General features: G+C 44.4%; 4 protein-coding genes across 5 annotated transcripts; 2 read left to right on the top strand and 2 right to left on the bottom strand.

Annotated features, from left to right (window-relative positions):
- Positions 1 to 296: 296 nt before the first annotated feature.
- CCDC173 (coiled-coil domain containing 173) lies at positions 297 to 9484 on the bottom strand. Its single transcript, XM_015289700.4, has 6 exons — positions 9220 to 9484; positions 8294 to 8450; positions 6847 to 6986; positions 5957 to 6149; positions 5257 to 5421; positions 297 to 4685 (listed from the first exon to the last, which is right to left on the bottom strand). Exons 1-6 carry the CDS (start codon positions 9300 to 9302, stop codon positions 4605 to 4607), a joined length of 819 nt encoding a protein of 272 aa, XP_015145186.3. The 5' UTR covers positions 9303 to 9484; the 3' UTR covers positions 297 to 4604.
- A 1382-nt stretch (positions 9485 to 10866) lies between these two features.
- On the bottom strand, positions 10867 to 17756 carry CCDC173L (coiled-coil domain-containing protein 173-like). Of its 2 annotated transcripts, none has more exons than XM_046944082.1 (9): positions 16906 to 17756; positions 16286 to 16512; positions 15483 to 15656; positions 15196 to 15389; positions 14122 to 14278; positions 13453 to 13592; positions 12420 to 12612; positions 11789 to 11953; positions 10867 to 11356 (listed from the first exon to the last, which is right to left on the bottom strand). In XM_046944082.1, the coding sequence occupies exons 1-9, from the start codon at positions 17375 to 17377 to the stop codon at positions 11036 to 11038; spliced, it is 2043 nt and encodes a 680-aa protein (XP_046800038.1). In that variant the 5' UTR covers positions 17378 to 17756; the 3' UTR covers positions 10867 to 11035. The 2 variants fall into 2 exon arrangements, with proteins under 2 accessions (XP_046800038.1, XP_004942810.2); XM_004942753.5 differs by having other exon boundaries at positions 16924 to 17756.
- PHOSPHO2 (phosphatase, orphan 2) lies at positions 17057 to 19071 on the top strand. The gene is made up of 2 exons (XM_004942754.5): positions 17057 to 17196; positions 17754 to 19071. Exon 2 carries the CDS (start codon positions 17756 to 17758, stop codon positions 18488 to 18490), a length of 735 nt encoding a protein of 244 aa, XP_004942811.1. The 5' UTR covers positions 17057 to 17196; positions 17754 to 17755; the 3' UTR covers positions 18491 to 19071.
- Positions 17057 to 26723, top strand: KLHL23 (kelch like family member 23). Its single transcript, XM_015289695.4, has 4 exons — positions 17057 to 17196; positions 17799 to 23699; positions 25168 to 25320; positions 25859 to 26723. The coding sequence occupies exons 2-4, from the start codon at positions 22487 to 22489 to the stop codon at positions 26167 to 26169; spliced, it is 1677 nt and encodes a 558-aa protein (XP_015145181.2). The 5' UTR covers positions 17057 to 17196; positions 17799 to 22486; the 3' UTR covers positions 26170 to 26723.
- The last annotated feature ends 39 nt before the right edge of the window (positions 26724 to 26762 follow it).

The raw sequence follows: 26762 nt of genomic DNA, 5'->3' as shown, positions 1-26762 counted from the left end.
GTGCCAGAGCAGTGTTTAGGAGACAGCAGAGAAGCACACCATGCCCTTATTGTGTATGTTTCCTAGCTAATTTAGAAACTTGAGTGCAAGGGACACAACTATCTTGCTGCAGACATCTCTTTCCCATAGAGTTAAGAGACTGAGCCTATGCTGCAGCTTTCTCAATCTAGTCTTTCTACTGCCTTCTCCACAATAAAATTCAGTAGAAAATTGTCCAAAAGAAAAAAACAAAAACAAAAAAAAACAACAACCCCCAAACAAAACCCCTCGGCACTGATATTACTGTTACAAGCAGCTATTTTTAAACAGCTTACTCAGTTTTATTATTCAGGTTTTCTTAAAGCCACAACACAAGGTTTTAATTAAGCTTTGAAGCCCAGTAATACTCAAGGAGCACAGCACAGATGTCAAGTATAAATCACATTTAGGTTTTTACCTCTTGACTTCCTCAAAGTGAATCTTCTGCTGTGCTTCATAATAAAAGTACAGTAATTACTATTACAATTGCGTATTGAAGCCTATGGCTGTAGATACAGTAATTGTTTCCTGAGCTGAAGCTGAATATAGGCAGGTTCCAGCACATTGCATGTCTTGTTATGTGTTCCAATCGGCTTCAGCTGTTAGGCACTGGTAGGTTTTGCAGAGTGGCTATAGCTTCTTATTGGTTTGTAGGTGCTTCTATACTTGTCAGACGTATTTCTGAAGAAGAAAGAAAGAAAGTTTTAAGTCTTGCTGTGTAATTTGTAACTACTATACAATTGAATGTATATGAATTGATGGGTTGTAATTGAAACAATAGTAATTGCCCTACAGTAGTAATATAATACTAAGCTTTGCCAAAGACAGTCCAAATTCCACTTGTCTGCCATGCCCCTGTTCCAGTTGCTGGATGCGTAGTTTCCAGATTTTGAACACATATATATATATGATGCTGGTTTATATAGGGATAGTATCAAGTAGCTACAATCAGCTATGTTTTAAAGCTGTTTTAGATCTTTTAAAAGATTGGTTTAATACATTAAATAGCAGGTTTGAATCATTTACTAGGCCATAAAGGAAGCTTAGATTGCACTGGTGGCAGTACAGGAGCGTAAGTGGAATAACTACGGAGTCCAAATTTAGAAACATAGCAGAACGCATTAAATAGAAGGAATTAAAGAAGGGTATCTCGTACAGTCTTATCGTAGCACTACCTTTCACTTTAACTGCCTCTGAAGTCTTTTTTTTTTTTTTTGAGCTATTTAGAACTAAAAGGAAGATTCTCTACCAGAGAAAAAGATGCACTGCCAGAACAAGAATGAAGATTCAGCAGAGACAAAGATGAATTACCAAAGGAGGAAGATTACATGACTTGAAATGGGAAAGTATTATAAATACGAAAAAGGTATAAGTAAATAACAAACCTAAAAGAACTTAGCCATTAAAACAAAAAACTCATTGACCTAAAACCACCGTTAAGTTTTGAAAAAAATTTCAGAAGAGTTATATATGGCCAGTCTATAGTGACAAATGAAAGTGTCCATTCGTAATTGCCCTGTGGTGCCAACTCTTCTCTTCAGTAGAAGTTTGGTTCCAGTTAGGTGTCATCTTCATCCTTCCTCTGAGTTGAGCAGTAGCAGCCTGTAATGTTAGAACTAGTGAACTCTAGCCCAGATCACCACTTGACAGTACAGAACTGCACAGATGATTAACTTAAATCTACCTAGGATGAGGTATTTAAAAAGCTCCTCTATTCCATCTTCTGTGTCAGAATTCGATCTGACGAGACTATTGCTATAGCCATACAGGCATCAGACTTATGGCATTGTGCTGGAAAATCACATTTGACCCTGGAGGTAAGCACTTAAATTAACAATCTATTTCCACAGAGTTGGGTGACACATTTGAAAAAAAAAACACAGTTTAAGTTGTCTGTATCAGTTCCTCTGGGACCACCCTGCATTTCCTGGCCTTCTTACAAGACCAATACCTGTTAAGTTATGTGCATGTGTCCTATGACTTCCTGAAGCAAGGCAGTGCAGCAGCTGAGAGGAGGCTCTGTTGAGCAAAATCAGTAATTCATGTTTAGTAGCCAAGTTATTTCTCAAAGCATATTCTGATTTGCTAACTATAAATTGCAACTTTAGCTAATAAAAATATGCAGTGACACTTGGCATTAGACTAGAGATACCTCTCAGCAGATTTTCCAGGTCAATTATTTGTCTCCGCTTACCAGTATTTTTGCTAACTGTATTCTCTTGCCATCTTTTAAGTTGTTGTTGAAAAGGACCACTGGTGGTCAGCTAGACTGACCTCCTGCTTTAAATGTGAACATTTCAAAGCCTTCTCAGGTGATAGCTGACCACCATTATAGCCAAAATGATCCAATTTTAACCTCTTTCAGCATGAACATGGTGTTTCATTACAATCAACCTGGTCTCCCACATAATAATCTGTTATATCAATCATCTGACAGTTCCAAGAAGAGCTTGGCTCTGCTTTAGCTGTACTACCCTTCCAACAGCTGCAGGCTGCTCCTAGCTCTCTCCTGAGCTTCTTCCTTGCCAGACTGAGTGAGCTGAACTTTCTCACTGTTTCATTTATTTATCATCTCAGGCTGTTCAATAGCTTTCATGTGCTTCTACTTGCACAGGGAATTGTTCTTTGAATTTCTTCCCAGTCTTTTCTTCTTCCTTTGTGTTCTTCAACATATCAAACATAAAAATTACTTTAGTCTTCTGTATTATTCTTGCAAGATTTCCATTCTTGCCTTTCATGGAGGACAACTGTAAAGAACAATTAGATGTTATCATAATGTTTCGTCACTAAAAATTCTAGAACCTCAACTATTTACTTCTTCATGTTGCTAAAACAACTTCTTTGCTCTTTTATAGGGATCACTAACGAGAGTTAGTCATTTAAGCAAGCACACAAAGCATACACACCTTTGGAAGTCAATGCAATATCACTGATTAATGCTTTTCTAATGTTGAAACAAACAACTGAATCCACATTTAGCCAGTGTGTTTTAAAAACTACCCTAGATGCTTATTTCACTGTAGGTAAACTGAAAGGATGAATTGCTTTCTGGTAGTTGAATTTGGTATTTCTGTAGACACTCCAAGAAAAAGGGGTATAAGCCCCATGGAAATGTGGATTTCAAATGCACACAATCTACAGAACAGGGCTTTTGATTTTTTTTTTTTATTATTTAAAGCTAATTAGGAGGTGAGGCTGCAATCCACCTTACTTCTTGTTGCTGTGAAAGTAGACTAAAATCATTTAACTCACCAATTGCACGTTTAACTCACCAATTGCACGTTTAACTCACCAATTGCACGTTTAACTCACCAATTGCACGTTTAACTCACCAATTGTGAGCATGTGCAAATGTGCACTTGGGTATGCATTTGGAGCATTATCAAGCTCTGCAGACTTCAGTACAAGTCTTACTGTAGTCAGTGCTTCTTCTCAAGGTTTCAGCTTCTGCCATCAAAAGACTTTATTAAAAGTTTCCATTCTTTGCTGAAAAAAAGCTTGAGGTAATTAAAAGAGCACTAGCTCAGAGAGAGGGGAAATAAATTTTTCATTAGTGATCTAAAAAAAAAAAAAAGTATACAAGGATTGAGAGACTATTTCAGAAGCTAATTGCCATGCCTCTTTTTCCCCCAAAAGAAAAAGGTTATTTCCAAACAAATCAGTTATTCCAAGATAATTGGAAGGAATGCTGTATGACTTAGCTGACAGTTCAGCAATATTAGCATTTTTCTGTAGATGAGAAACGAGTTTTGAGATAGATCTCTTGGTTGTTCTGGTTGTTCCTATTTACTGTGCTTTTCACATTTCAGAGTAATGACAAACTGGAACCTTTTAGATGAAAACTTAAGAAGGAAGATATGCTCCAAACAGTGATGAGTACTGAGCCATGACCCCAAACTACTCCTACTTTGTGCAAATGCCCCAAAAATACATGCATCGTGAATGATGTTCTCAGCAGCAGCTTCTTCATTCCACAACCAGCCCCTTTTGCTGCACTGACTAAAGTGGATACAAAGAATTAGCTGTACTTAGCTATGTCCTGCTGTCCAGAAACAGCTCAGCTGCCCCCAGCAATACCTGGGACTGTGCTCTGAGTCCTGGCTGTGTTCTTGCAGAGGGATTTGAAGGGCACGTAAGTCTCAACATCGCTGCCCAATTCCAAGAATTTGCTCTGTGTCTGATCAAGACAGCAGCTCACATACATTTGTCAAGGAAGGATGGGGATAGTGCTACACAAGCCTTTTTTTTTTAGTATACTGAATAAACACTCATTTAATTTTACAATCTTCAGCTGATATTTTATGAATTCTTGCTGAATACCCTTAATGTTCCTTTGTACATTTTCTTTTCTGAAGCACCTTTTCTGAAGTAGTAGTTCAGCCACACTGATGTAGCTGAGTTCCAGCAGTATCCCATACTAATTCTGATTTAAAAAAGAATAATTAAAAAAAAAGGAATAAAACTTACTTAGGAGGCCTAAATCCGAGCCTTGTTACCACCCTGGATGCTTGGCAGGGAGAATAAAAGTTACATGCATTCGTGACACATTAAGTTACTCACTGTCTTTATCTCTGAAATTTTTGCTCTTAATGAAAGGTGGCTTCTCTCTGCGCATCGTAGTCCAAGTCCGCTTGTTTTTCCTGCTGTTTTTTTGCCTGTTTCTCTGCCTGAGAAACAGAGAATAACAAGGCTTAGTATTTATTTTACAACAGAATTAGCTTAAAACCTTTCGCACCTATGTTCAGAATTCTTATCACGTTCAGTCTTACAAGTTATGAAAAAAGTGCAATAGTGAATTTTTAGAAAAACAGACTTGACTTGCACAACACTCTTTGGGAAGAGAAGCTTTGTGTGAGTGGCTCCTACACTGGGACGCTGACATCACAAGGAATTGAATAATAAGGTCATGAGCTCAAGGGAAATTCAGTTGCAGAAAGGGGATCTCCATTCCTAAGTGGTGTCTCTTGAGGCCATATTTGCAGCGCTGATCTCTTTCCTATCATTAGCCATTCCTAGTAATCCTCCCTGACCAATACAGGCTGAGAAAGCCCAGAAGAAACTTATGTTCCACTCCTCTGAGATGTGGCTGGCTCCCCGGTACTGACATCTGCAGTGCACACAGATCACAAACAACACATCACACGCGGCATGCCTCCTGTCCCTGCTCTACAGACAGTATCTAGTGTTGCTAGTATAGATGCATGCTTCTTTCTGAAAGGGTACCACGCTTCTATTTACCATTTGCTGGATTCGAAACTTCTGTAATTCTACGTTTGCATCATGCTGTTTGTCTTTCTTAGCTTTTTCCATTTCCAGGTAGATACGATCATCTGTCATCCACTGACTGCGGTCCTTCTCACCCTCTGCTTTTTCCTCTCTCTCCTTCTGCAATTTCATCTTTGCCTGCATTTCATAAAATAGAGGAGGTTAACCAAATAATCACCTTGCTAGTTTAAGGAGCCATATCTTGCAATCAGCCACTCTCCAGGCCAGATCCAAAAGCAGTAACGATGCAGCCCCCACACCAGCACTCTGGTGTGCTGGATCATGGCAGCTACGCTCTGGCCAGGCCCAGAGTTTCTGGCAGCACCAAAAGATGGTGCCCAACTCCAGGTGGGAGAGAGGACCCAGAAAGATGGCAACAGGCCCACAAGCTGTGATCTGGGCTAGGTTCCTCAGCTGCAGTAAGCACGGCCGAGACCGGAAAGTGTTTGCACACATAATTACAGAGCTTTCAAACTCAGAGGTATGAATCCACACGCCACTTGCGGCTTGCTTAAGGTGTTAGATGTATAACTGTAGCTTGTGAATATGATGAAAACTGCTGAGAATATGTGTGTATGTTTCACTAACAGTTAGCACGTTAAAAACCATGTTTCTAGAAAGTATTCCCAAGTACACGCCAGAAAGAGGGACAAGAATAGATTAGGTTTCTTACATCAGTGGCTCTGTGTTCAGCAATAGATTCAATGGCAGCCTTCTTTTTAGCTTCTTTCTCTTTGTTTTTCACTTGGTACTCATTTTCTACCTCTGCAGCTGCTCGATCAAGACGATCATCTTCCATCCTCAATGCCTTGTTCATCTGTGCAGTTAGTTTTTTACAAGCTTTGTCCTGGTGCTCCTCAATTAGCCTGAAGCACAACAAAAACTACCATATCATACCAGAATATTTGGTATATGCTTATGCCTTCCAAGGCACTTCTCAGAATAAATTCAGCAGTCCTGCTTTTTGTATCTTGTGGGTCTCTTCCAACCTTGGTGATTCTATGATTTCATCCTTCTCTCTTGCCACACGGACCCACCCATTCAGCTCCATGACCTCCTTTTGCTAAAATGGCAAATAAGCGCTCCCTATATATATGTTTATTGTCATGCTAGCTTTTTGTTGCAATAATAAGATGGATCATACAGTTCACCTAGCACTGCCAAAACAGGCCAATGCTGGGAGTATGTCTGAAAGCAGGAAGCAAAGGGAATTTGTTGCATTGGCTCAGAAATGTCATATCCTCACAATTAAGCAGGTAAACAATTGCTTTTGTTACTGTAATGAATATGTTTCTTTATGCATCTTAGAGAAAGAGGCAACATGCTGATGCAGAGATCTGCAGTCTAGACAACTTGAAGACTTGAGACCACAGAGCACCAATTACTACTGAAACCAATAAGCATTTCTTCTGAATTTTCCACCTTTTTCCAAGTTTTAATTACAGAAAAGTTGCTTGTATCGCACACTTGATTTTGGTGGTATAAGGATTCAGAATAATGTTTGTCACAAAATTAAGTTGGAGCTTTGAATTTTAACACCAAGAACTTTAGCCCTCAACCTACCTGCTGGTCTCTGCATCTTTCTCTCTTCTCAGATCAGCCATCAGTTCTTTTTCTTTAATATAAGCCCTAATTCGATCATCCTCTTTGTCTTCTTTTTGTTTCTCTTCATTTTTAATTTTTTCCTGTTCAGCTGCATGCTCCTGTTTAAATGGAAAATAACTTTTTTTTAATGCAGAATGAGACTTCTGAAATATTTAATAGGAAAAGAAAAATTCAGTACAGCCTTCACATCTACTCTATAATTATTGCTCTTTGTTTGTAACAGTGGAGAAGGTATAGAACATAGGAACAGATGGAAGAGAACATTCAGGACCTAACTATCACAAACTACCACAAAAGTAAAGTTAGCATGCAGTCACAGTCCCCAGCACAATATCCTTCAGTTACATTTTTCTCTGCTTCCCTACTGCCCATAAATAATCTCCCATTCCAAGTAATTCACATGGCACAGGCTCTGAAGGATACAAACAGTAAGTCTATAGAACTGTGAAAGTTTAACGCACAAGACATTTTGTAGTCACCTAGAAACGGCAATTGGTATATAATGCTTTTCTCACACATGTGAGGTTGAAGGCACATGGAGTAAGAGGACCAGAAGGAAGGGAAAAAAAAAAGGCAAACGGGGTTTCATTGTCAGTTCTCTCCTTGTATTGTCTCACTTGTTAATGAATCAAAGTACTTCGACCTCGGCCTCCTTGCTTAAGCAAGCATGGGGGTTCATGTAGGAGGGGTAGAGGGGGGAACAGCAGGTGTGATAAGTAATTTAGTAGACTTTTTATAAGGGTGTGTAGTGACAGGACAAGGGGAAACAGTTTTAAACTGGAAGAAGGTAGATTTAGACAAGATATTAGGAAGAAATTCTTTACTGTGAGGGTGGTGAGACACTGGAACAGGTTGCCCAGTGAGGTTGTGAATGCCCCCTCCCTGGAAGCATTCAAGGCCAGGTTGGATGGAGCTGTGAGCAACCTGGTCTAGAGGGAGGCATCCCTGCCTATAGCAGGGGGGTTGGAACTGGATGATCTTCAGGGTCCCTTCCAACCATTCTATGATTTCCTAAACAACTCTAGTCACAGGAGGAAAGACAACTTACAAAGGTATTTTCATGTTCACAGACTCAAGACTACTCCCCTCTTCCTAAGAAAGAAAAATGGGCTTAAAACAGGCTTAAATCCAGTTCTCAAGTCAAGGCTATTCTTTGATGCCTACACAAATGTTTTCCATTACAGACCACTCAAAGCTCTGGGTGTCACATCACAACTTCCAAGGGGCCCTTCTCAAATGAGGACAGGAACAACAATGCCTGCAGCTGGCAAGGCAGGAGGGTATGACCCAGCATTACTGAAGCTATCAGCAAACCTTCTGCTGCCAAGAGACCCATTTATTCACGGTCCTAATGTGAGTGCTTCATGGTGAAGCAAGTAATGAACTCTCTCCTTCTGTTACTTACATGATACTGCCTCTGGCGTTCTAGTTTCTCCTCCTGTTCCTTTTCTTTTCCTCTCTGAATTTCCAGTTGGTACAACTGGCCCAGCCTTTGTATTTTTTCACCTTCTCTTTTGTTTTCCTGCTTGGCCAGGTCTGCCTGATGCTTGTGCTCCTCTATTCTGAAACAGAAAAGGAAGGAAATAAATGGCCCGAGGACTTCATGACATAGGGAACGGACTGGAATACTGCACGTCTGCAGGTACTAAAACACACCAAACAATGTGATACCGTGAAGTGAAAGCAGAACATCAGATCAAAATAGATTCATGTTTTTTAAAATGGTAGCTACAAATCCATTGGCCAAAGCTGAGCTCCAGCACAAAGACTAAGCATAGGAATTTCCTAATCAATACTAGCAAAAGCAAACACGACCAGCATATGGACTTGAATAACAGCCTGCATTCGATGCACTTGTTCAACAGCCGGCCCCGTTCCCTGTACAAGTTCGGCTTTTGTCAGAGCGCAGCCTTCCGAGCAGCGCTACAGCGCGGGCCGAGGCACGGAAACGGTCATCAGCCCATCCCCGCCACACAGACGTGTGAGTCACTGTGGGGAAACGGCAAGAACGACAAGTTTTGCCCGAGGGAGACAAGCCGCCTGCTCTCAGCATCAGAACACAGCTCCCCTTGTTTAGCTTGAGCAGACATTTGCCACCGCCAGTGAGAGGCGTTTCTGAAGCCGGAGAGCTGACTTTAAAAAGGCACCAGACCCTGAGCAGCGGGGCCGAACGCAGCGCGTTACAGCGGCCGGCTCGAGCAGACGCGGTCCCTCCGCCCAGCGCGGCACCGCCGGGCAGCCCGGGACACGGCCCGTGGGCGCCGTGCTGACAGCCGCGGCGGGCTTTTCAACCCGAGCCCCGCTCCGGGAGGCTGCGAGCCCGCGACTCACTGCGCCAGCTGCTCTCTGGCCACCGCCCGGCGCTCCATGTAGCGGCCGTGTTCCCGCTCCGCCTCCCGCTGCTCGTGCTCCATCGGCCGCTTCCGCACAGAGACAGAAAATCGGGTTTCCGGATCCCCACCAGCGGCGACAGCCGCCCCGGCACGCCCGTCCTCTTTTCTCTGTTTCCAGAGCGGGAGCTCCTCAGCCCCGCGCGGCCCTGAGGCGGAGAGCGGCACTACCGGGCAGCGCCAGCGGCGATAGGACAACAAAAGACGAGAGATGGGAACGCCCCGGCTCCGATGGCGGTACGGCACGGCCCCGCCCCGGCGCGCTGCTGGCGGGTCCCAGGGCTGCGTGAGGCGGGAGCCGCCCTGCCGGGCCGCGGCGGGCCGTGCAGAACTACCTGTGCGCGCTGTCGCTGCGCGACCGGCCTTGGCTGCGCGGGAGCGGAGGGACTGGGTTCGTCCTCCATCGCTCAGTTCTCCCCTTTCTCCCGCCTGGAAGACGCTCCTCGAGGAGGCGATTGCTGCCGTTAGGAAGGAACACGTCCACTCACTACGCGGCAGAGATGAGGGGAACTGTGATTGCGCGGGGGGCCGCCCTCAGGATCCAGGCCCCGTGCTGTATGTCAGAGCCTTTTGCTGTCCGAAGCCGGGCTCAGAACTTTGATGGCACACAAAGACCCGTTTTCCAAATATTATCAATTATCCTTTTTGGGAAACTTCCTTTCTTAGAACTCGTGTCAACTGATGCCCCGGCCAAGAGAGATGAACAGCTCAGGGTTGGAACAGAAGAATGTGTGCAGCAAAGCTAGGCCTCAGGTTCCTTGGGCTGTATTTCTCGTGCCCCCCTAAGTAGGAATGTCCTGCTCAGAGCCCAGGATATTGCAGAGGAAATTACATGAAATCCTAACTGTCCATGTCACATGAAACGCAATGGAGACGTTTCGGCAAAGAAAAATCTCGAGTGGGATGTGTGTGGCTTTGTGCAAGAGTAAGCTCCAAAGAGTTCTGTGCTCCCTGAGAAACAATTTGAGATCTGAATTTGCCTACTGCAGATTGCTTGTTATTCTTTTTTGCAAGAACCATCAAACTGTTGTTTCTGACTGCCGTGGTGTTTTCGTCAGTTATTTACAGCTGCATTGGGACTTACTTGCCTTTTGGATAACTACATTTGTCTGTGACCAGCTTACATCCTTACTTCTACATAACTAATTTACAGCAAAACATTAATTTTACAGAGACAGTTGCAAAGCACTACAGAAACTGCAGTAAGGTAAGTACTCTGACTTTTGTGTGCATTCTTGCTCTGTGGATTCTGTCGTTTTATTTTCATTATGGGGAACACTGTACTGGAAGTAGACTAGTGAGCAGTGTAACTTTTTGCACCTTTTTTGGTGTTGGGAATCTGTATCACACGTATATCCTGTAGGACTGAAAAACGTGGGACAGTGAATTTCTAGAAAAATAATAAAAAAGGAACAGTAGTAGTGAGCCTTTGGCTGGAACGGGTAATGCTGATGGTCAAAATAAGATATAATGCATTCCTATAGCCAGTTATGATATGAAACCATAACTCTGTTCTCATCACATAAAACGTGATGGAAACATTTCAGCAAAGAAACAGCTTACAACTTCCATAAAATACAAGTTGGTGTTTTTTTAGAACATACTCAATTCTGTGGAATTTATTTTCTCAAATGGACAGATTCATAGCATATATTTAATGTAGATCCATTTATAGTTTTGACTGAATTCAAGGTTCAAGAAGTTTTTGTTTGTTTAACCACATAAAAACTACTACTGGCTTTCCTTGCTGGATAGTCTCAGTGTTCTTTCTTAGTTTTAACTTCTTCAGCAGTAGTACTGCTACAACAAGGTAATTGGGTCTCAGCAACATCCTGTGCTTGAAAACCAGGATTTGTTCCTTCACTTCCTCTGGAAAATGGGCCACCTCCAAGTCCTGTTATTTCTTTGGAAGCTTTCAGGAGAGGATAGAGATGATGTGTAGTCGTGGACACCGATTCAATTACTTGCTTTGCATACTTCTGGAATTCATGTTCTTTATGGAGCGCAATAAGCTCTTTCTGAGCATTGTAGTCCAAGTCTGCTTGCTTCTCCTGCTGTTCTTTTGCCTTCTTTTCTGCCTGAGGAAGAAGAGGAAATAAAAAGGGAATAACAAAGATTAGGATTTCTTTCACAACATAACTGTCCGTTAAAATTTAGAGAGGGTAAGCTTACAGGAGATTGGAGGTGACGTTACCATGCTTGTCAGATATCATTCCTCCCCAGTTCATTCCCAGCTCACCCCACCACAGGAAAGTGTACACTGAATAGCTGAATGAACATCAGCATTCACTGCTGTATCTTCTGGGCAGATCCCCAAGGAACAAGGGGACAGCAGCCATACATAACAACACAGGACGGGAACTGATGTGTCACTGCAAACCAGCCTTCACTCATGCAACACTCCTTGGCAGGAATAGGTTTGTATGGATGACTCCCACACTGACTAGCACTGTCAGTTAGGTTTATGCTCCTTTTTGAAGGCACTGGAAGGGTATGGCACTGCCATTTACCATTTGCTGGATCTGAATTTTCTGTACTTCTATGCTTGCATCACGTTGTCTTTGTTTCTTGGCTTTTTCTGATTCCAGATAGATCTGGTTCTTTTCCAGCAATGCTTGAAGTTCTTTTTTACTTTCTGCTTTTTCCTCTCTCTCCTTCTCCAATTTCATCTTCATCTGCATTTTATAAAATAGAGCGGATTAACCAAATAGTTACCCTGCTAGTTTGAGGAGCCATGCCTTTCAACCAGCCATTCTCAGGCCAGATCCAGAAGCAATAAGAGTGCAGTCCCACACCAGTGCTCTGATATGCTGGATCATGGCAGCTGCACTCTGTCCAGGCCCAGTTTCTGGCAGCACTGACATGCTCCTCGGCTGCAGGAAGCAGGGCTGAGACTGAGAAGTGTTTGCACAAATTACTAACAATTACAGAGCTTTCAAACTCAAACAGATGAACCCAGGTACCTTGTGGCTTGCTTAAGGTGTTAGATGTGTAACTGTAAATCATAAATATGAGAGGCAGCTACTGAGAACTTGTGGGTATGTCTCACTAACAGTTAGCACGCTAAAAACCACAGTGTTCCTAGAAGGTATTCCTAAGTACATGCCAGAAAGAGGGATGAGAACAGGTTAGATTTCTTACCACAGTGGCTCTGTGTTCAGCAATAGACTCAATGGCAGCCTTTTTTTTTGCTTCTTTCTCTTTCTGTTCTTTTTCTTGTGCAGCTTCTTTTTTTGCAATTTCTCTAGCAATACGCTTGTCTTCCATCTTCAGTACTTCACTCATTTGGGCAGCTAATTGCCTAACAATTTTATCCCGGTGTTCCTGTGTTATTCTGCAGAAGAACGTGAGTATTCATAACATATGCACCTCGTCTACATGAAGCACTGCTTCTACCAGACCCCGCGATCTGGCTGCCTGTCACCTCTTCCTGCCACTCTCCGGCCCACCCACTCCACTTCTTCACCTCCTTGTATTCCTCCTGTTGGTTTTTGTTTTGTTTTGTTTTGTTTTAATTATCTGATTTAAGAAATAAGTGTTCCCTATATTTTCATAACATGATGATTTTTTTGTTGCAGTAAAGTGCTGTATCATTCAAAGTCTGACCAGCATCTTGCTATTAAGGAGGGACATGCAGGAAGTACTGGCCAGAAATAGGAATGGTTTGATTAACTTACTGGCATATTCATGCAGTACTTTCAGTGTTAAATAGGTAGACCTTACTAACAGCATTATTAATAAAGTAATTTAATTAATTAATATAGATGCCTTGTTAAGGAGCGTGATTATTTTTCTTGATCTATCTCAGAGAATTATAGCTTATGCCCAAAAATACTTTTAACTGTGATTCTAGTTGTCTTTAATTGCTGAGATGGTGGAGGTTTGGCAGGCCATATAGAAAATCACTGTTCCCAACACACTGGAGTAGAACTTTGCACTTCTGTAAACCTTTGTGCTTTGAGGTGCGAGGAAATCTACTGCTAACTCACAGATCTATTACTAATGATGCCGTGAAAGAACTTCCTTTTTGTCCTGAATTCTCTACGCCCCATTGAGTAGAATTTAATTACAGACTAATTGTGGGTTTTGTTATGTCATCAGTCTGAAATATTTGAATAAGAAAAGTGTGTAATTCTTAATTTAGATACATTTTATAAGCCAGCTTTGAACCTACCTACGCAATTCAGCTTCTTTCTCTTTCATCAGCTTGGCAATAGTTTGCTTTGCTTTAAACTGAGCTCTAATCCGATTGTCTTCTTCCATTTGCTTTTGTTTCTCCACTGCTTTGATTATTTTCTGGTTAGCTACGTGTTCCTGTATGGGCAAAATGATCCTGATAACAGGTGAAATTTAGAAAATCTAAGCCTGGATTAGCAACTGAAAAGAATCACTTCCAACTCCTTCTCTTCATGTTTCTTTCAAAGAGAATGGAGAGGAAAGGGATTCTTATTGCTTCCTCATCTGGTTTGAACATGCATGAAGGGGAGGTGGTAGAAAAGAGAAAGAAGGGGAATCAAGTATCAGACGTGGGTTGGAGCTGCAACCAACCCATTACTATGCAATGCAGGGAGCATTATCCCTTGCTCCCATCCACACACATGGGAGAGGGGAATGCTGACAGGAATAGAACTGTGCAAACCCCTCCAATTATTTTCATATTCACAGACTCTAATTATTTCCTTTTCCTATCAAAGAAAAATGGGCATAAAACTGGGAAGTACATGGTACCTGGCATACTGAAGCTCCTGTTGCCAGTAGGCCTGTTAAGCTATATTAATCAACACTACTGTTTCACTCCAGAACAAAGCGAGCATTTTGAACTCTTTGCTTTCCTGTTACTTACATGATACAGCCTCTGGCGTTCAACTTTTTTCTCCTGTTCCTTTTCCATCTTTCTCAGAAGTTCTAATTGGTACAGTTGGCTCAATCTCTGTATTTCTTCTCCTTCTCTTTTGTCTTCCAGCTTGGCAAGATCTGCTTGATGCTTGCGCTCCTTTATTCTGAAACAAAAAAAAAAAGGAGTAGAATTTATGGGTTAGGGGCCACATGAAGTAATGAACAGATAGGGATTCTGCATGTCTACAGGTACTTTTAACACTATAATATCTGGTATTTTGAAGAGAAGGTGGGTAGAATGTCTAAGGTAAAAACCAGCATCATTGTAGTGGTAGCCCTTCAGTAATCTGACCAGAAATTAGCTACATGGTGTATGCAGACAGACTGCGGATGACTGGTAACAACATTGAGCTGGGCAACCCATGAGCATCTCCGCATCCATTACATTTTGGCCTATCTCTGCAGCAGCTTCAGTGAGCAAGATTTCCCCAGTAAGTCCCCCCATACCTACACTTCTCTGTCTGAACATGCAGGCAACAGCTTAAACCAGCAGTGTTCTTCCAGACCTGGAATACCTGAGACCAGACTTTAAACCTGCTACCTGCATCAGGGAATTTGATTCCTTCTGTCAGCCCACCAATCCTGTAAATAGCATTGGTGACTCCCCCATAAGTTCTCTGGAAAAGCTGAAAGAGTGGAGGTAGCAGTGATGAGTCCTCTAGATGCATTCTCTGGCAGCTGATTATGGCCAAAGCAACAGTCTGATTTAAATTGTTCCTTTTCTGGAACCAAAATTGATTTAAAATACACTGTCAGGAACAAAATTGGAATAGTGATGTGATTAAAACCTACTGCTGCCTACTGGAAGTGATTTCACATGCAGACTGTTGGCAGCTTTACCACACTGCCTATGACAGCTTCTCCTTTTTGTGCGAGGTCTTTTGTTTGGATTATGCTTTCTAAAATGTCACATTTCTGAGACAAACGATTATTAACTCTCTGTAGAAACCTTACAGAGTGTATTTGTGAGAAGAGAGTCTAAATAATTAATCAAAAGTAACCCTACTTTACTGCTACTTACTGTTCCAGCTGATCTCTGCTTAGTGCCAGTCGATTCATATAACGCTGATGTACCTTTTCTTCCTCTCTGAGAAGAGCTTCTTTACACCGACGTTCTATTTCTTCTTCCTTCTTTTTGTTAACATCTGACTTTAACTTTTTAAATTCAATTTGAGCATCCCTTTCCTTTAGGACCTCAGCAAGTAGAAGTGCGCTCTGCAAGAGAACAATTTTAGTAATTTGCATGTCCAAAGTGTTTAAAGAAACTCAGTATGATTTGAATGTAAAAACTGTAAATTGTCAACAAACATGCAGCCCTTTCACTCTTTCGTTCTGGTGGTACAGATAAGTTTTTGCTTTATCGATGGCCTCCTTCCATTTTGCTGCTTGGAATTTTGCTTCTTCCAAATCAAGTAACTTTCTTTCTTCCTCTTGCTTTTCTTCACGGAGTTTTTTGGCTTTCAGTTTCCTTTGTGCCTGGCCCTACAATGCAGATAAAAATTCACGTCTAAAAATCATGGGTTAAAAATGTATAAACCTTTCTCAGGACAGCACACTCCATGATTTTTGTTCTTCTTTTGCATTTCAGGTTTGGCAGTTAAACCATTTATGTGGAGCTTAGTTAAAATACATGTTTAAAAGCAACTGTTAAATTAAGGGATTACACCTGGAAATACTATTGCGTTTTAGAGTCGTAGAATGATGCTGCACAGAGCAGAGGGGCAGATCACCTCCCTCACCCTGCTGGCCACGCTTCTTTTCATGCAGCCCAGGATACAGTTTGCTTTCTGGGCCACAGTGGCACATTGCCGGCTCGTGCCCTGCTTGCCATCCACCAGTACCCCCAAGTCCTTTCGGCAGAGTTGTGCTCTGTCCTTACATCCCCCGCCTGGCATTGTTAGTGGGGGTTGCTACAACCCCTGTGTGAGACCTTGCGCTTGGATTTCTTGAACCTCGTGAGGTCCATCTGGGTCCTCTGCTCGAGCCCGTCTAGGTCTCTCTGGATAGCATCCCATGCCTTGGGCACGTCGATCACACCACACGGCTCGGCTCTTCCCTTTTTGCATACATGAAAACAGATCTCCTGGTGTAGAAACGCACGCAGTGCTTACCATAATGGTGTTCGTCCAGTCTCTGACAGCCGCCTTGGAGCGTAAGTGCATTTCTTGTCGCTCTTTCCTCTCAGCGAGGACGCGTGCTGCCTCTCTGCTCATGCTGCCGAGGCCCTCCTGCATCCTTTCCCACTCTGCTCTTGGCAATACAATTACCTGACGGAGATCTACGTCATTTGGAAGAAAACATCCATCTAGAATGTTATTTTCTTCAAATCTGTGTGATGCTGCGTAGAGGGGGAGAAAGCACCGATGTTATTTGGAGTCAGAAAATCCTGAATTCAATCCTGTGTCAGCGTTTGAATTCGTGCATGGCAGCAGCAGCAAGCGCTCCTTAAGGTCGCTCTCCCCACCTCGGCACCCCGGGGCCAGGGCAGAGCACCTGTGCCCGCGTTCTGACCGTACACGTGTCGGTGCTCAGGCTGCGGCACCGCTCACGCGTCCCACGGCCGTCTGCGTGCGCGCAGGTTTGACCCGTGGTACCTGGCAGTCTGGGACGGCCCTTGGACGTGGGTCTGAGAGCAGCCGGGACCGGGCAGCGCTCCCAGAAGGGAGGGAGGGAGAGACGCCCCCAGGGTCACGGGGAGCGGCTCTGGCACGCGGCCCCCGCCTGCCCGCACCCGCGAGGCTCCACTCACGCGCCAGCCGCCGCCTCCGACGCGGCAGCCCGAGCCCCGCCGCCATGGCCGGCGGCCGCACCGCCGTGTGTACGCCGCGTTGCCGGGCAACCCCGCCGCGGCCACGTGACGGCCCGGACCGGAGGCGGGCGGCGCGAGCCGGAAGTGGCGATTGGCGCGGCCGGCGGTGCCGCTCCCGGCGCTCGGCGCTCCGCAGTCCCGCGCCCCTTCGGGCGCCGCCGCCGCGTTCGGCTCGGCCACGGCGGCAGGCGGGGCTCCGGCGAGGCCCATGAGGTGCGTCCTGCCGGGGCATGGAGCTGTCGCGGGGGCTGCGCGAGCCGAGCTGGTGCTCTGCAGCCCGGACCCGCAGGCGGCGGTGCTTTTCGCCGGCCGCGGTTCCTTGCGTTTGGCGCGTCCTCGCCGCCCGCTGTTCGGTATTTCGCTCTCCAAATGCCTCTGAAGCCTGTGGCACCATCTAAATGTCCCTCCGGGTGCCGGAGAATCCCGGTTTGTTTGCGCTGGGAGTGTTGGCGGGGAAGCGTGGAACCGCTGCTCCGGTGCGAGGCCCGCGGCTGGAGCTGCAGCGAGAGGTGGGCGCTGTCCGGGGCTGCTGGCGGAGGTTTGGCGCGGGCTGCAGCTCTGCCCTTCCCACACTGCTGTTTTTAGCCTCAGCGTTACTTTTCCCAGAGTTGTAGTGGCCATAAATAGCTTTCTCTGTTCAGATATTTGTCTTTCGTGCATATTTTTTTTTTCTCCCGAGCACAAGGCCGGGGTAACAATTCAGAGTAGTTTCATTTATGTAAATATCTTTTTTTCTCCGTTGGTTTGTCTTGGGAACCGTTCACGGACAGCTATGAAATTTCTGTTGGTTTTTGATTTTGACCATACGATCGTAGATGAAAATAGCGACACCTGGATTGTGAGATGTGCTCCTGACAAAAAGCTGCCCAATGGGTTACAGAGCTCCTACCGGCCGGGACATTGGACAGAATACATGGGCAGAGTCTTTGTCTACTTGGGGGACAGTGGCGTCCAAGAAGATGACATGAAAAGAACCATGACAGCAATTCCCTTCACTGCGGGCATGGTGGATCTTCTGGGGTTTATTGGCAAGAACAAAGAGTTTTTCGACTGCATCATTGTTTCAGATTCTAACACAGTGTTTATTGACTGGATTTTAAAAGCTGCTGACTTCCAGGAGGTGTTTGATGAAGTGTTTACAAACCCCGCAGCATTCAGCAGTAGCGGCTACCTGACCGTGCAGAACTTTCATGCCCACCAATGTCCCAAGTGCCCTAAAAACCTTTGCAAAAGGAAAGTTTTAAAAGAGTTTCTAGATAAACAGTTGGAGAGAGGAGTGAGTTATACGCAGATTGCTTATATAGGTGATGGTGGGAATGACCTGTGCCCAGTGATGTTTCTGAAGAAGGGTGATGTTGCTATGCCCAGGCATGGGTATACCCTAGAGAAGAAGATTTCTCAGCTCTCTCGAGATTTCTGTCCCATAGAGTGTTCTGTTCTGGTTTGGTCATCTGCTGTTGAAATTATGTCTTATCTGAAGCTGCTTATAAAAGAACAATTGAAGTGATAGAAGGAAACCGGTGTGTCTTATTTTCTTCCTGGGTGAGAAATGCCGAATGCACACAGAAACACAACATTATAGAACTGGGATATCAGCTGAACCTATGTTGTTTAAACAGAGTATAAAATTGTATTTTCAGTTTTGTCAGTAGTGGGAAAGTGATGTTAAAGTGGCTTTCAGGCATAGTGTGGATTCCAATATTTGTGGAGAGGTGTGCGGGGCGGGGAGGGGGTTGCATGAGGAATGGCCATTTCCTTTTGTCTTCTCCATCCTGAGCCTCCACCTACTGCCAAAGTGATGTTCCACGTGCTGTGGGGAAGGAGTAAGATTAGTGCACAAAGAATAATTATTTATAAAGAATGTATATGGTTTACAGACCAGGAATGTGATTCTGGACCTTCTGGCTTTGAGTACTTTTTTTTAATCGGGATAAATGTTTGATTTGTAAATGATTTGCTATGTCTCTAATCCTATTTGATCTGAAGATGCATTTATATTTTTAATATACTGAATATTTTACCAAACTGAATTCCTTTTTAATAGTTTGTATTAAAGACAATAAAAGTTACTGTCGCTGAGAAGAGCAACGCCTGAGTTGTGTAAGGTGTTCTGTAACGCACTCCGTTCTTGTAAGGGCCACTTGTAAGGAGTGGCTTAGCACACGTGTAGGTGTCAGTCTGCACAACACCGTTCCTTTGTCGGTTCTCTCTTGAAGCACAGGAAGAATATTCCCACTGTGCACTGTTGTTGCTCCATACAGAGCCTGTGCTGTCAACTGGGACTCAGCCCACTGCTTTTTCTGCTGCCCACGGAATGCTGTGTGTGTCCCTATGCGTTCTTATACCAGTTTCACCTATTCACTCTTGTCTATGTGCATCCTGTAATCCCCTCCTATGGGCTGAAAGGGGACATCTGCGTCCATTTTAACTTTGTAGCAGAATTTGCCTGTGTTTGAATAAGGAATCATTTGTGAGCGTGTGGTGAGCATGTTTCTCCCTCGTGCTGAGACAAACCATAAGACTTGTACTGTGCACGCAGAGGCACTTCAGTCTCATTAAAGTTGAATCATCTGTTTTCACGCCAAATGTTTTCTTTCTTACAGTGTCCCCAAAGGTCCCAACTGCTACTGAACTGTTGTCTGTTTTAGCCTTATGTGCCTTAGTAGCTGAGAATTCTACCTAACCTGCAGCGATGTGGCTGCAAATGTCAGAGATGTGGTTCAGCAGCCTGCAGTTGATGTAAATTGCTTCTGCATTGTCTTTGGGTGTTGTTTTCATTTTCTTACTAACATTTAATGTTGTTACTACCTGCTTTTTTTAAGTTGAGGGTCTTTAGGAGTGGTCTCCCCTGTTAAGTTGGGGATCTTTAGGAGTGGTCTCCCCTGTTTTGAGGACAATAATGTATAAATGAAGATTTCTTCGAGTACTGCCTTGTAAATAGTCCGGTGTTTAGCTCTTCATCTATTTTAACTAATTACAGAAGGTTGCTTTGAACAGTTTGTTGTCCAAGGTGTCCCAGATGATACATATGGGTTCTCAGGAGCATAGCTTTAATGATGGGTAGTTGATAGCTGTCTGAGATGTTTGTACTGTGGGGAGCTTACCCTGTTGTCTTGTGCATGGGTGCAGAGACAGTGTCTGACGTCTGACTACCTGAAGGGTTTCAAGCTGTTTCAGTTTGCTGATTTATAGCCTGTACAAGAGAATGGTGATGAATGTTGTGTGGTATTGCATGGGTGTTGTTTTTTTTTTTTGTTGTTGTTTGTTTTGTGTGTGTGTGTTGTTTTTTATTTTCTTTCCCTCCAAAGTTGTGCATCTCCTTCATTCTAGGTATGCTGCTAAGGGTTGCGGATATTGTGCTTTCTGTACGTTGGTTGTAAAGCAGCTTGCTTTCAGCTGGTCCCCAGATCTCACTGCTTATTAAAAAAAAAAAAAAAAGGGGGGGGGGGTGCAAACCCATCCACCTGGTATATAAATAAGTACTCCTTTTTCACTTCCACTTATATTTGTTTGTCTTTTAGCCTTAGGAACTTCATGTTGTAGTTTGCTCTGTTGCTGATTCCTTAAGCAAGAAATTCATCTTCACAGTGAAAGAGATTTTTTGGTTGTTTTTAAGAGTAGAGAAGCAGGAGATGAGAAGGGATAAAGCAACTAATTGAAAAGATTTGCAATTGGGATCCAATCACTTCAAGTAGAGTGTAGAGCTGATGCTATTTTCTGGGCAAAGTGCATGTTGGAGACAGACAGAATTTCTCCATTCCAGTAGGTAAGCCATTAAGCAATTAATGAGGTCTTCCCCTTTGCCCTCCCCGCTCCCATCTTAATAAAAGAGAAGGGATCACTTTTCTGAAGCACCACAGTTACCAAACTTTTCCACTTTTGAGTATAAGGGGGGGAGAGATGAGTATCTCCAGATTGTGAAGTCAGCTTCAGCTGGTAGCAGCCAAAAGAGGCAAGGAGAGGGCAGAGCAGGTCCTTGAAGGGGTGCTGGTTCAGTGTTGGTTGTTGCTGACCTGACTGCTGGGTGTTTAAACAATGTGCTCTGTAGGAGGGAGGTGTCACACTTCTGGGGAAGTGCGGTGGCTTAGATGTTACAGAATGTGTAATGGGAGGCTCTTGTGTAGATGGAAATTTCTGTATGGTAACAGGCCTGCTACCACACCAGCTAGTATGGGGAGTACTGAGCTGAAATCCTATACCCTGACCTTATATGCTAGGAAGCTGGCCAAGAGCTGGGAGCAGTTCTTGCTTATCCATAGGCAGCTGATGAAATGGAAAGTGAAAAACAGCAGTAAAACAAAGTTGTTGGCATGGGGATGTATAAACAGAGTCAGGACCCTACATGGGAATGCTCCAGAGAAAGAAGGGGAGTGAGCAATGTAGCTGTGGGACAGCTGCTGGTGAGAGCAGCTGGGCTGCAGTAATTTCTGAGCTGCACCGCACCACATAACTGATTTCTTAGGCTGACGATACATCGAAAGTGGCTGAAAAAACCGAAGGCAAAGATATGTGAAGAATTTGCTAGGTATTTTTGGATCAGTTTGTTCACATCTTGTGCTGTTACATAAAAGCCAGTGGAAAGCGTGAGTCCTATTGCAGTCTGCATGTGAGGAGGGATGGAGTGGGATGTCCATATACACCTTCCCACTCAGATTCCTTCTTTAATTCATGCTTTACTGGGAACTAGGGAGGAAGTATCACTGCTAATTAAAAGAAAAAAGAAAGAAAGAAAAAAGCTTATGAATCTGTGCAGAGCAGGAGCTCTCCTAATTTCTCCTTTTAGGGTGTGCAGGCGCTTAGCTAAACCTAACAAATGCCTGCCTCCCTTTGGTGGAGGAGCCCCGGGCAGCCCTTTCAGCCTAGGAGGGCGCTGGCAGGGCAGGCAGAGCCCGGCTGTGGGTCTGAAGCTCTGAATCCCACTGGGGGGAAGCACAGCACCACGTCAAGCCCGCTGTGCTTCACTTACACGTAGGGATCCCTGCAGCTCTATGAAATGTGCCAGCGGAGAAGAGAAACTGTGAGCCTCATTTTCAGAAGCAGTAATAGCCGTATAAACTTCTTCCTGGGCAATTTGCCTGTAAGTTGGAGTCAGCACAGTCTTGCCAGTGCATTAGCCGGCACGGTTTGTGACTGTCATTTATGCTCTGCAAACACTTAGGTGTCTGAGGAGGGCTCAGCCTTATCTCCTCTTTAGGGGATCCCTTCTCCGCATTGCTCCTCGCAGGCTGTCGGAGGCACTCTGGCTTTGCTGTGTGGCCGTGTGCCACCGGCTTGGTGACGCTCCCGGAGCATCTGTCCCTAATAGGGCTGACAGCCGCGGGGCCGTATGTCATCGCTGCCATAAGCCTTCCCCCCCTCCCTGGGGGCTGGGGAGCTGCGGGGCAGCGGCAGCAGCGACTCGGGCCGGCGTCTCCCCGCCCTGCAGCCGGGGGCTGCTGACCCTGCGGAGGGGCCCCCACCGGGTGAGTGCCAGGGCTGCGGGTGGCTTTGTGCGGTGGTGACGATGGCCCTGCCTGGGCAGGAGGACTACGAGTTCGCCTACCGCGACTCATCGCACCCTGTGTGCCTGCTGGACGCGTTCCGGGCATTCTACCTAGACGGGCTATTCACTGACATCGCGCTTCAGGCCGCCTCGGGAGTCCTGCTGCATTGCCACAGAGCCGTCCTGGCGGCTTGCAGCAGTTATTTCAGAGCCATGTTCACAGCCGATATGAAAGAGAAATCTAAAAACCAGATCAGGCTTCCTGAGCTCAGCCACGCCGTGCTGGAAGCCCTTGTGAATTATGCGTACACGTCCCAGATCCAAATAACAAAGAGAAACGTGCAAAGCCTGCTGCAGGCGGCTGATCTCCTCCAGTTTGTCTCAGTCAAGAGAGCCTGTGAACAGTTTCTGATCAGGCACCTGGATGCTGACAACTGCCTCGGGATGCACGCCTTTGCTGAGCACCACAATTGTCTGGAACTGGAAAAGGAGTCCCGGAGGATGTTGCTGTGGCAGTTCGAAGAAGTGTGGAAGCAGGAGGAGTTCCTGGATGTTAGCAAGGAGAAGTTGGCTTTCATCCTCTCCAGAGAGAACCTCAATGTCTGGAAAGAAGAGGCAGCTGTCGGAGCTGTCGTTAGGTGGGTTGCACACAATGTAGAGGAAAGAATTGAAGACATCTATGAACTGCTGAGCTGCATCAAACTAGACCTAGATAATGTGTATTTGAGGTCAGCTTTAAGCCTGCAAAAAAAATGCCGACTTAATGATAATAAGATAAGGTCCCTTGTGTACAGTGCCCTAAACCCCAGTCCCAAAGGCCTTTCCAAAAGACCAACAGCCACCATGTGTGTGGTTGGAGGATATTATTGGCATCCCTTATCAGAAGTGCACGTTTGGGATCCTTTAACTAACGCGTGGCTCCAGGGAGCAGAAATGCCGGATCATACCCGAGAGAGCTACGGGGTCACGAGCCTGGGGCCAGACATATATGTGACAGGAGGCTACAGAACGGAGAGCATTGAAGCCCTGGATACCGTGTGGATATATAACAGTGAGCGGGATGAGTGGGCAGAGGGCTGCCCCATGCTTGATGCAAGATACTACCACTGTGCGGTGTCCCTGAGCGGCTGTGTCTACGCACTGGGTGGCTACCGGAAGGGAGCTCCGGTGCAAGAAGCTGAGTTCTATGATCCTTTGAAAAAGAAATGGGTTCCTATTGCAAACATGATCAAAGGTACGTAAGCTCTCGTGTGGCATCAGCCTCAGTGTCAGTCTTCTCACGTTTGCCACTGAGAAGTGCCACAGACACATTCATGGCTAGAGCCTAGTCGAGCTCAGAGGGATCACCCCAGTGATGTCAGGAGGCTTTGGTTCAGGTCCGTGTGGGCCAAACCGCTACAAACACCCAATGGCTGCACTTGGCTGTGCCGTTGGGCACACAGTGAACAAGCAATGGCAGTGTCATTTACGTCTGTCTTCCTTCAGGAGGTAAATTTCTATTTGAATTGGAAAGAAGTTTAGAAAACTACCTGGGATTAGAGTCTGTTCAGCAGGTCCTCAAAAAGTGAGCTTCAGTAAAGGGACTGTGTTATTCTGGTATAAGGCCTGATTGTTTTCTGTACAGTTTATTTATAAGCGTGTCTTCATTTAAGACATCTTGCATGCAGCTTTCTCATATTCCAGTGTATCATCTGTTCAGGATCCTTAGTTAAATCTTTGGAGCGTGGATAATGAAAAGCACAGATACCTATTTTTAGCAGCCAAAATAGTGACCTACTGAAAATACAAGCGCTTGGAGAACAACCTAACTAAAGGATATTGTTTTGTTCTGAAGCTTATAAATGATCATACATCTTATACATTTTTACAACTTAATGGAATTATTTACTGTTAGTTATAAAATATTTTAGAAGATTTTATTGTAAATTGTTGCAAAGTAATTTTTTTTCAGAGATTTTGAGGTGTTTAACAGGAGAAAAACACTAATTGTGCTCATGCCACTGTTTTCTACAATGTTCACATATTTCCTACAAATACTACTATTTGTCATTTTTAATTTAGAAATATGAATGCTACACTAATACTGCGAGCAGATATTTGGGCCCATTTTCTGTGTGAAGCTTTTCAGAGGCTTAGAAATGCACCAACGTGCCAGTTTTTGTCCGTCTTATCTTGCAGCGCCGTTGTTTTATTTTTGTTTTGTTCTCCCAGAGACAGAGCTATCACAGCTACATTCCATTTGTGTCCTTCTTTGTATAATAGCATTGCTAATAATATGAGAAAGACTAAAAATATCAGCAAAAAGACCCTGAGACGCTGAGTAATCTCAGCTTCCATTGACTTTGTCCTTGCCACATATGTGACACTTAAAAATGAGTTAAACATAGTAGAAGTAATTCCCTGTTCCAAAGCCAGTGTTACTGTGTCCTTAAGGACTGCATAAAAATTGTGATTTTTTTTTGTGGCCATGTTACGTGCAATACATGTCAGCTACTGCAATTTTATTTAATTGTTCATGACTTATCCTGCTAAAATAAGGTGTCTTGTCAGTTTATTTAATTTTGTATTCATTTAAATACCTGCAAGCATAATTTCATCCTAAAACACTAATTAACAAGCTGTTAAAATTGGGGTTACCGATGGAAGTGCCGTTGGGTGCTGTGTGTGGTCTGAAGGTGTGTTGTGACTGTTGTACTGTGCAGGTGTTGGGAACGCCACCGCCTGTGTCCTGCACGAAGTCATCTTCGTAACCGGCGGTCACTACGGCTACAGGGGAAGCTGCACCTACGATAAGATCCAGAGATACCATTCGGGTAGCAACGAGTGGAGCATCGTCACCACAAGCCCACATCCAGGTAAACAACAAGCTCTGTAATGTGATGTCTTTGTTCCAAACTTTAAACCTCCTTGAGTGTTCCGACTAAAAGGAAGATATCTGGTAGGGCAGTGAGGACCAGAGTGGATGCTTGACCATCTACCAGGCTCTGAGAAGGGAAAGCCCTTCTCACAAGCGCGTGTTATATGCAAATCACTCCATAAATATTTGGCTAAGGAGTGGCTACAATTTATTAAGTGTGATAGCAAGCTAGCTTTCCATAAAATTTGTCTGCCCATGATCATTTGTCAAAGATCTTCTGTATGCTTTTTAAAAGGATTTTCTCTACTTCCTACATTTGGTAACAGTAAGTTTCTAAAGAGATTATCATTGCATGCTGGTGCTTTCCTGTGTGTGCTCTGTAACACCTCGGGCTTGCTCTGACCATGGGTAGCAGAAATCCTTGAGGTGTCCTCTCAGCTCAGTGAGAAACCTCAGCTGACCTCTGTGTGCCCCATGTTTGTCATGTCAGTTAATGTTATCATGCTGAGTTGAACCGTGTTCCTTTCTTCCTGAAGAATATGGACTGTGTTCAATCACATTACAAAACAAGATCTATTTTGTGGGTGGACAGACCACGATCACAGACTGCTACGACCCAGAGCAGGACGAGTGGAAGCAGATGGCTCACATGTTGGAACGGAGAATGGAGTGCGGCGCGGTGGTGATGAACGGGTGCATCTATGTGACAGGAGGATATTCCTATTCCAAGGGAACGTACCTGCAGAGTATTGAGAAATACAATCCTGAACTAAACACGTGGGAAGCAGTAGGCAACCTACCCAGTGCCATGCGTTCACATGGCTGTGTCTGTGTGTATAATGTGTAAGCATTAGGTTTTCACAGTGCTAACAAAGAAAACACGCAGTATTCCTAATGGTACTGATTACCTCATGAATGAGATACCTAATACAATCTCTTAGTGCACGTTCATTAAGGATTGTTCAATTTGCTTTAAACAATTCAGAAGGGTAAATATGGAAAAAATATTTCCATGTGTTTTCTCCATCATGGAAACTTTCAAATGACTCTAATAATACTTTCTGCAGCTCTATCAGAACTACTGTGAAAAACAGAGTTATTTTCACCAGTCACTGGGTAGAACTGCAATTTGGTGCTAAACTGAGCAAAACCAAAGTATTTTGCCTTTCTGTGGAGCAGCGGGCTTAGGATGTAATCTTTGATACGCTGAAGATAGCTGTAGGAATGGTTCGTTGCCACAGATCTGGTGTGTGGGACGTACACAGTGATATCACTTGGGCAGTAGAGTTACCACATCCAGGAACTGCAGGGCATCTCTAAATCCACCTTCAGATGCCAGAGTGAAGAAGAAAACACACAGAGAAAGAGGGGAAGAAAGATGGCCTACCATCTGGTACCCAGGTATGCAAACAGAAACTGTGTGCTGGCTTCATGGTGTTG

This window comes from Gallus gallus, chromosome 7 (genome assembly GCF_016699485.2).
Source record: "Gallus gallus isolate bGalGal1 chromosome 7, bGalGal1.mat.broiler.GRCg7b, whole genome shotgun sequence".
Classification (NCBI taxonomy): domain Eukaryota; kingdom Metazoa; phylum Chordata; class Aves; order Galliformes; family Phasianidae; genus Gallus; species Gallus gallus.
The sequence above is the reverse complement of the archived record's forward strand: the minus strand, read 5'-3'. Positions and strand labels throughout refer to the sequence as shown.

Bases quoted from the DNA above. Each gene is read 5' to 3' on its own strand.
- CCDC173 (XM_015289700.4), bottom strand. From the start codon at position 9,302: ATGGAGCACGAGCAGCGGGAGGCGGAGCGGGAACACGGCCGCTACATG. The intron at 6,987-8,293 runs GTAAGTAACAGA...CCATTTAAACAG, and splicing joins AACGCCAGAGGCAGTATCAT to GAGCATGCAGCTGAACAGGA. The intron at 5,422-5,956 runs GTAAGAAACCTA...TATGAAATGCAG, and splicing joins CTGAACACAGAGCCACTGAT to GCAAAGATGAAATTGCAGAA.
- CCDC173L (XM_046944082.1), bottom strand. From the start codon at position 17,377: ATGGTGCCACAGGCTTCAGAGGCATTTGGAGAGCGAAATACCGAACAG. The intron at 16,513-16,905 runs GTGCGGGCAGGC...CCCTCTACGCAG, and splicing joins GCGTGAGTGGAGCCTCGCGG to CATCACACAGATTTGAAGAA. The intron at 12,613-13,452 runs GTAGGTTCAAAG...GTTCTTCTGCAG, and splicing joins AAAGAAGCTGAATTGCGTAG to AATAACACAGGAACACCGGG.
- PHOSPHO2 (XM_004942754.5), top strand. From the start codon at position 17,756: ATGAAATTTCTGTTGGTTTTTGATTTTGACCATACGATCGTAGATGAA.
- KLHL23 (XM_015289695.4), top strand. From the start codon at position 22,487: ATGGCCCTGCCTGGGCAGGAGGACTACGAGTTCGCCTACCGCGACTCA. The intron at 23,700-25,167 runs GTACGTAAGCTC...TGTACTGTGCAG, and splicing joins TATTGCAAACATGATCAAAG to GTGTTGGGAACGCCACCGCC. The intron at 25,321-25,858 runs GTAAACAACAAG...TTCTTCCTGAAG, and splicing joins CACCACAAGCCCACATCCAG to AATATGGACTGTGTTCAATC.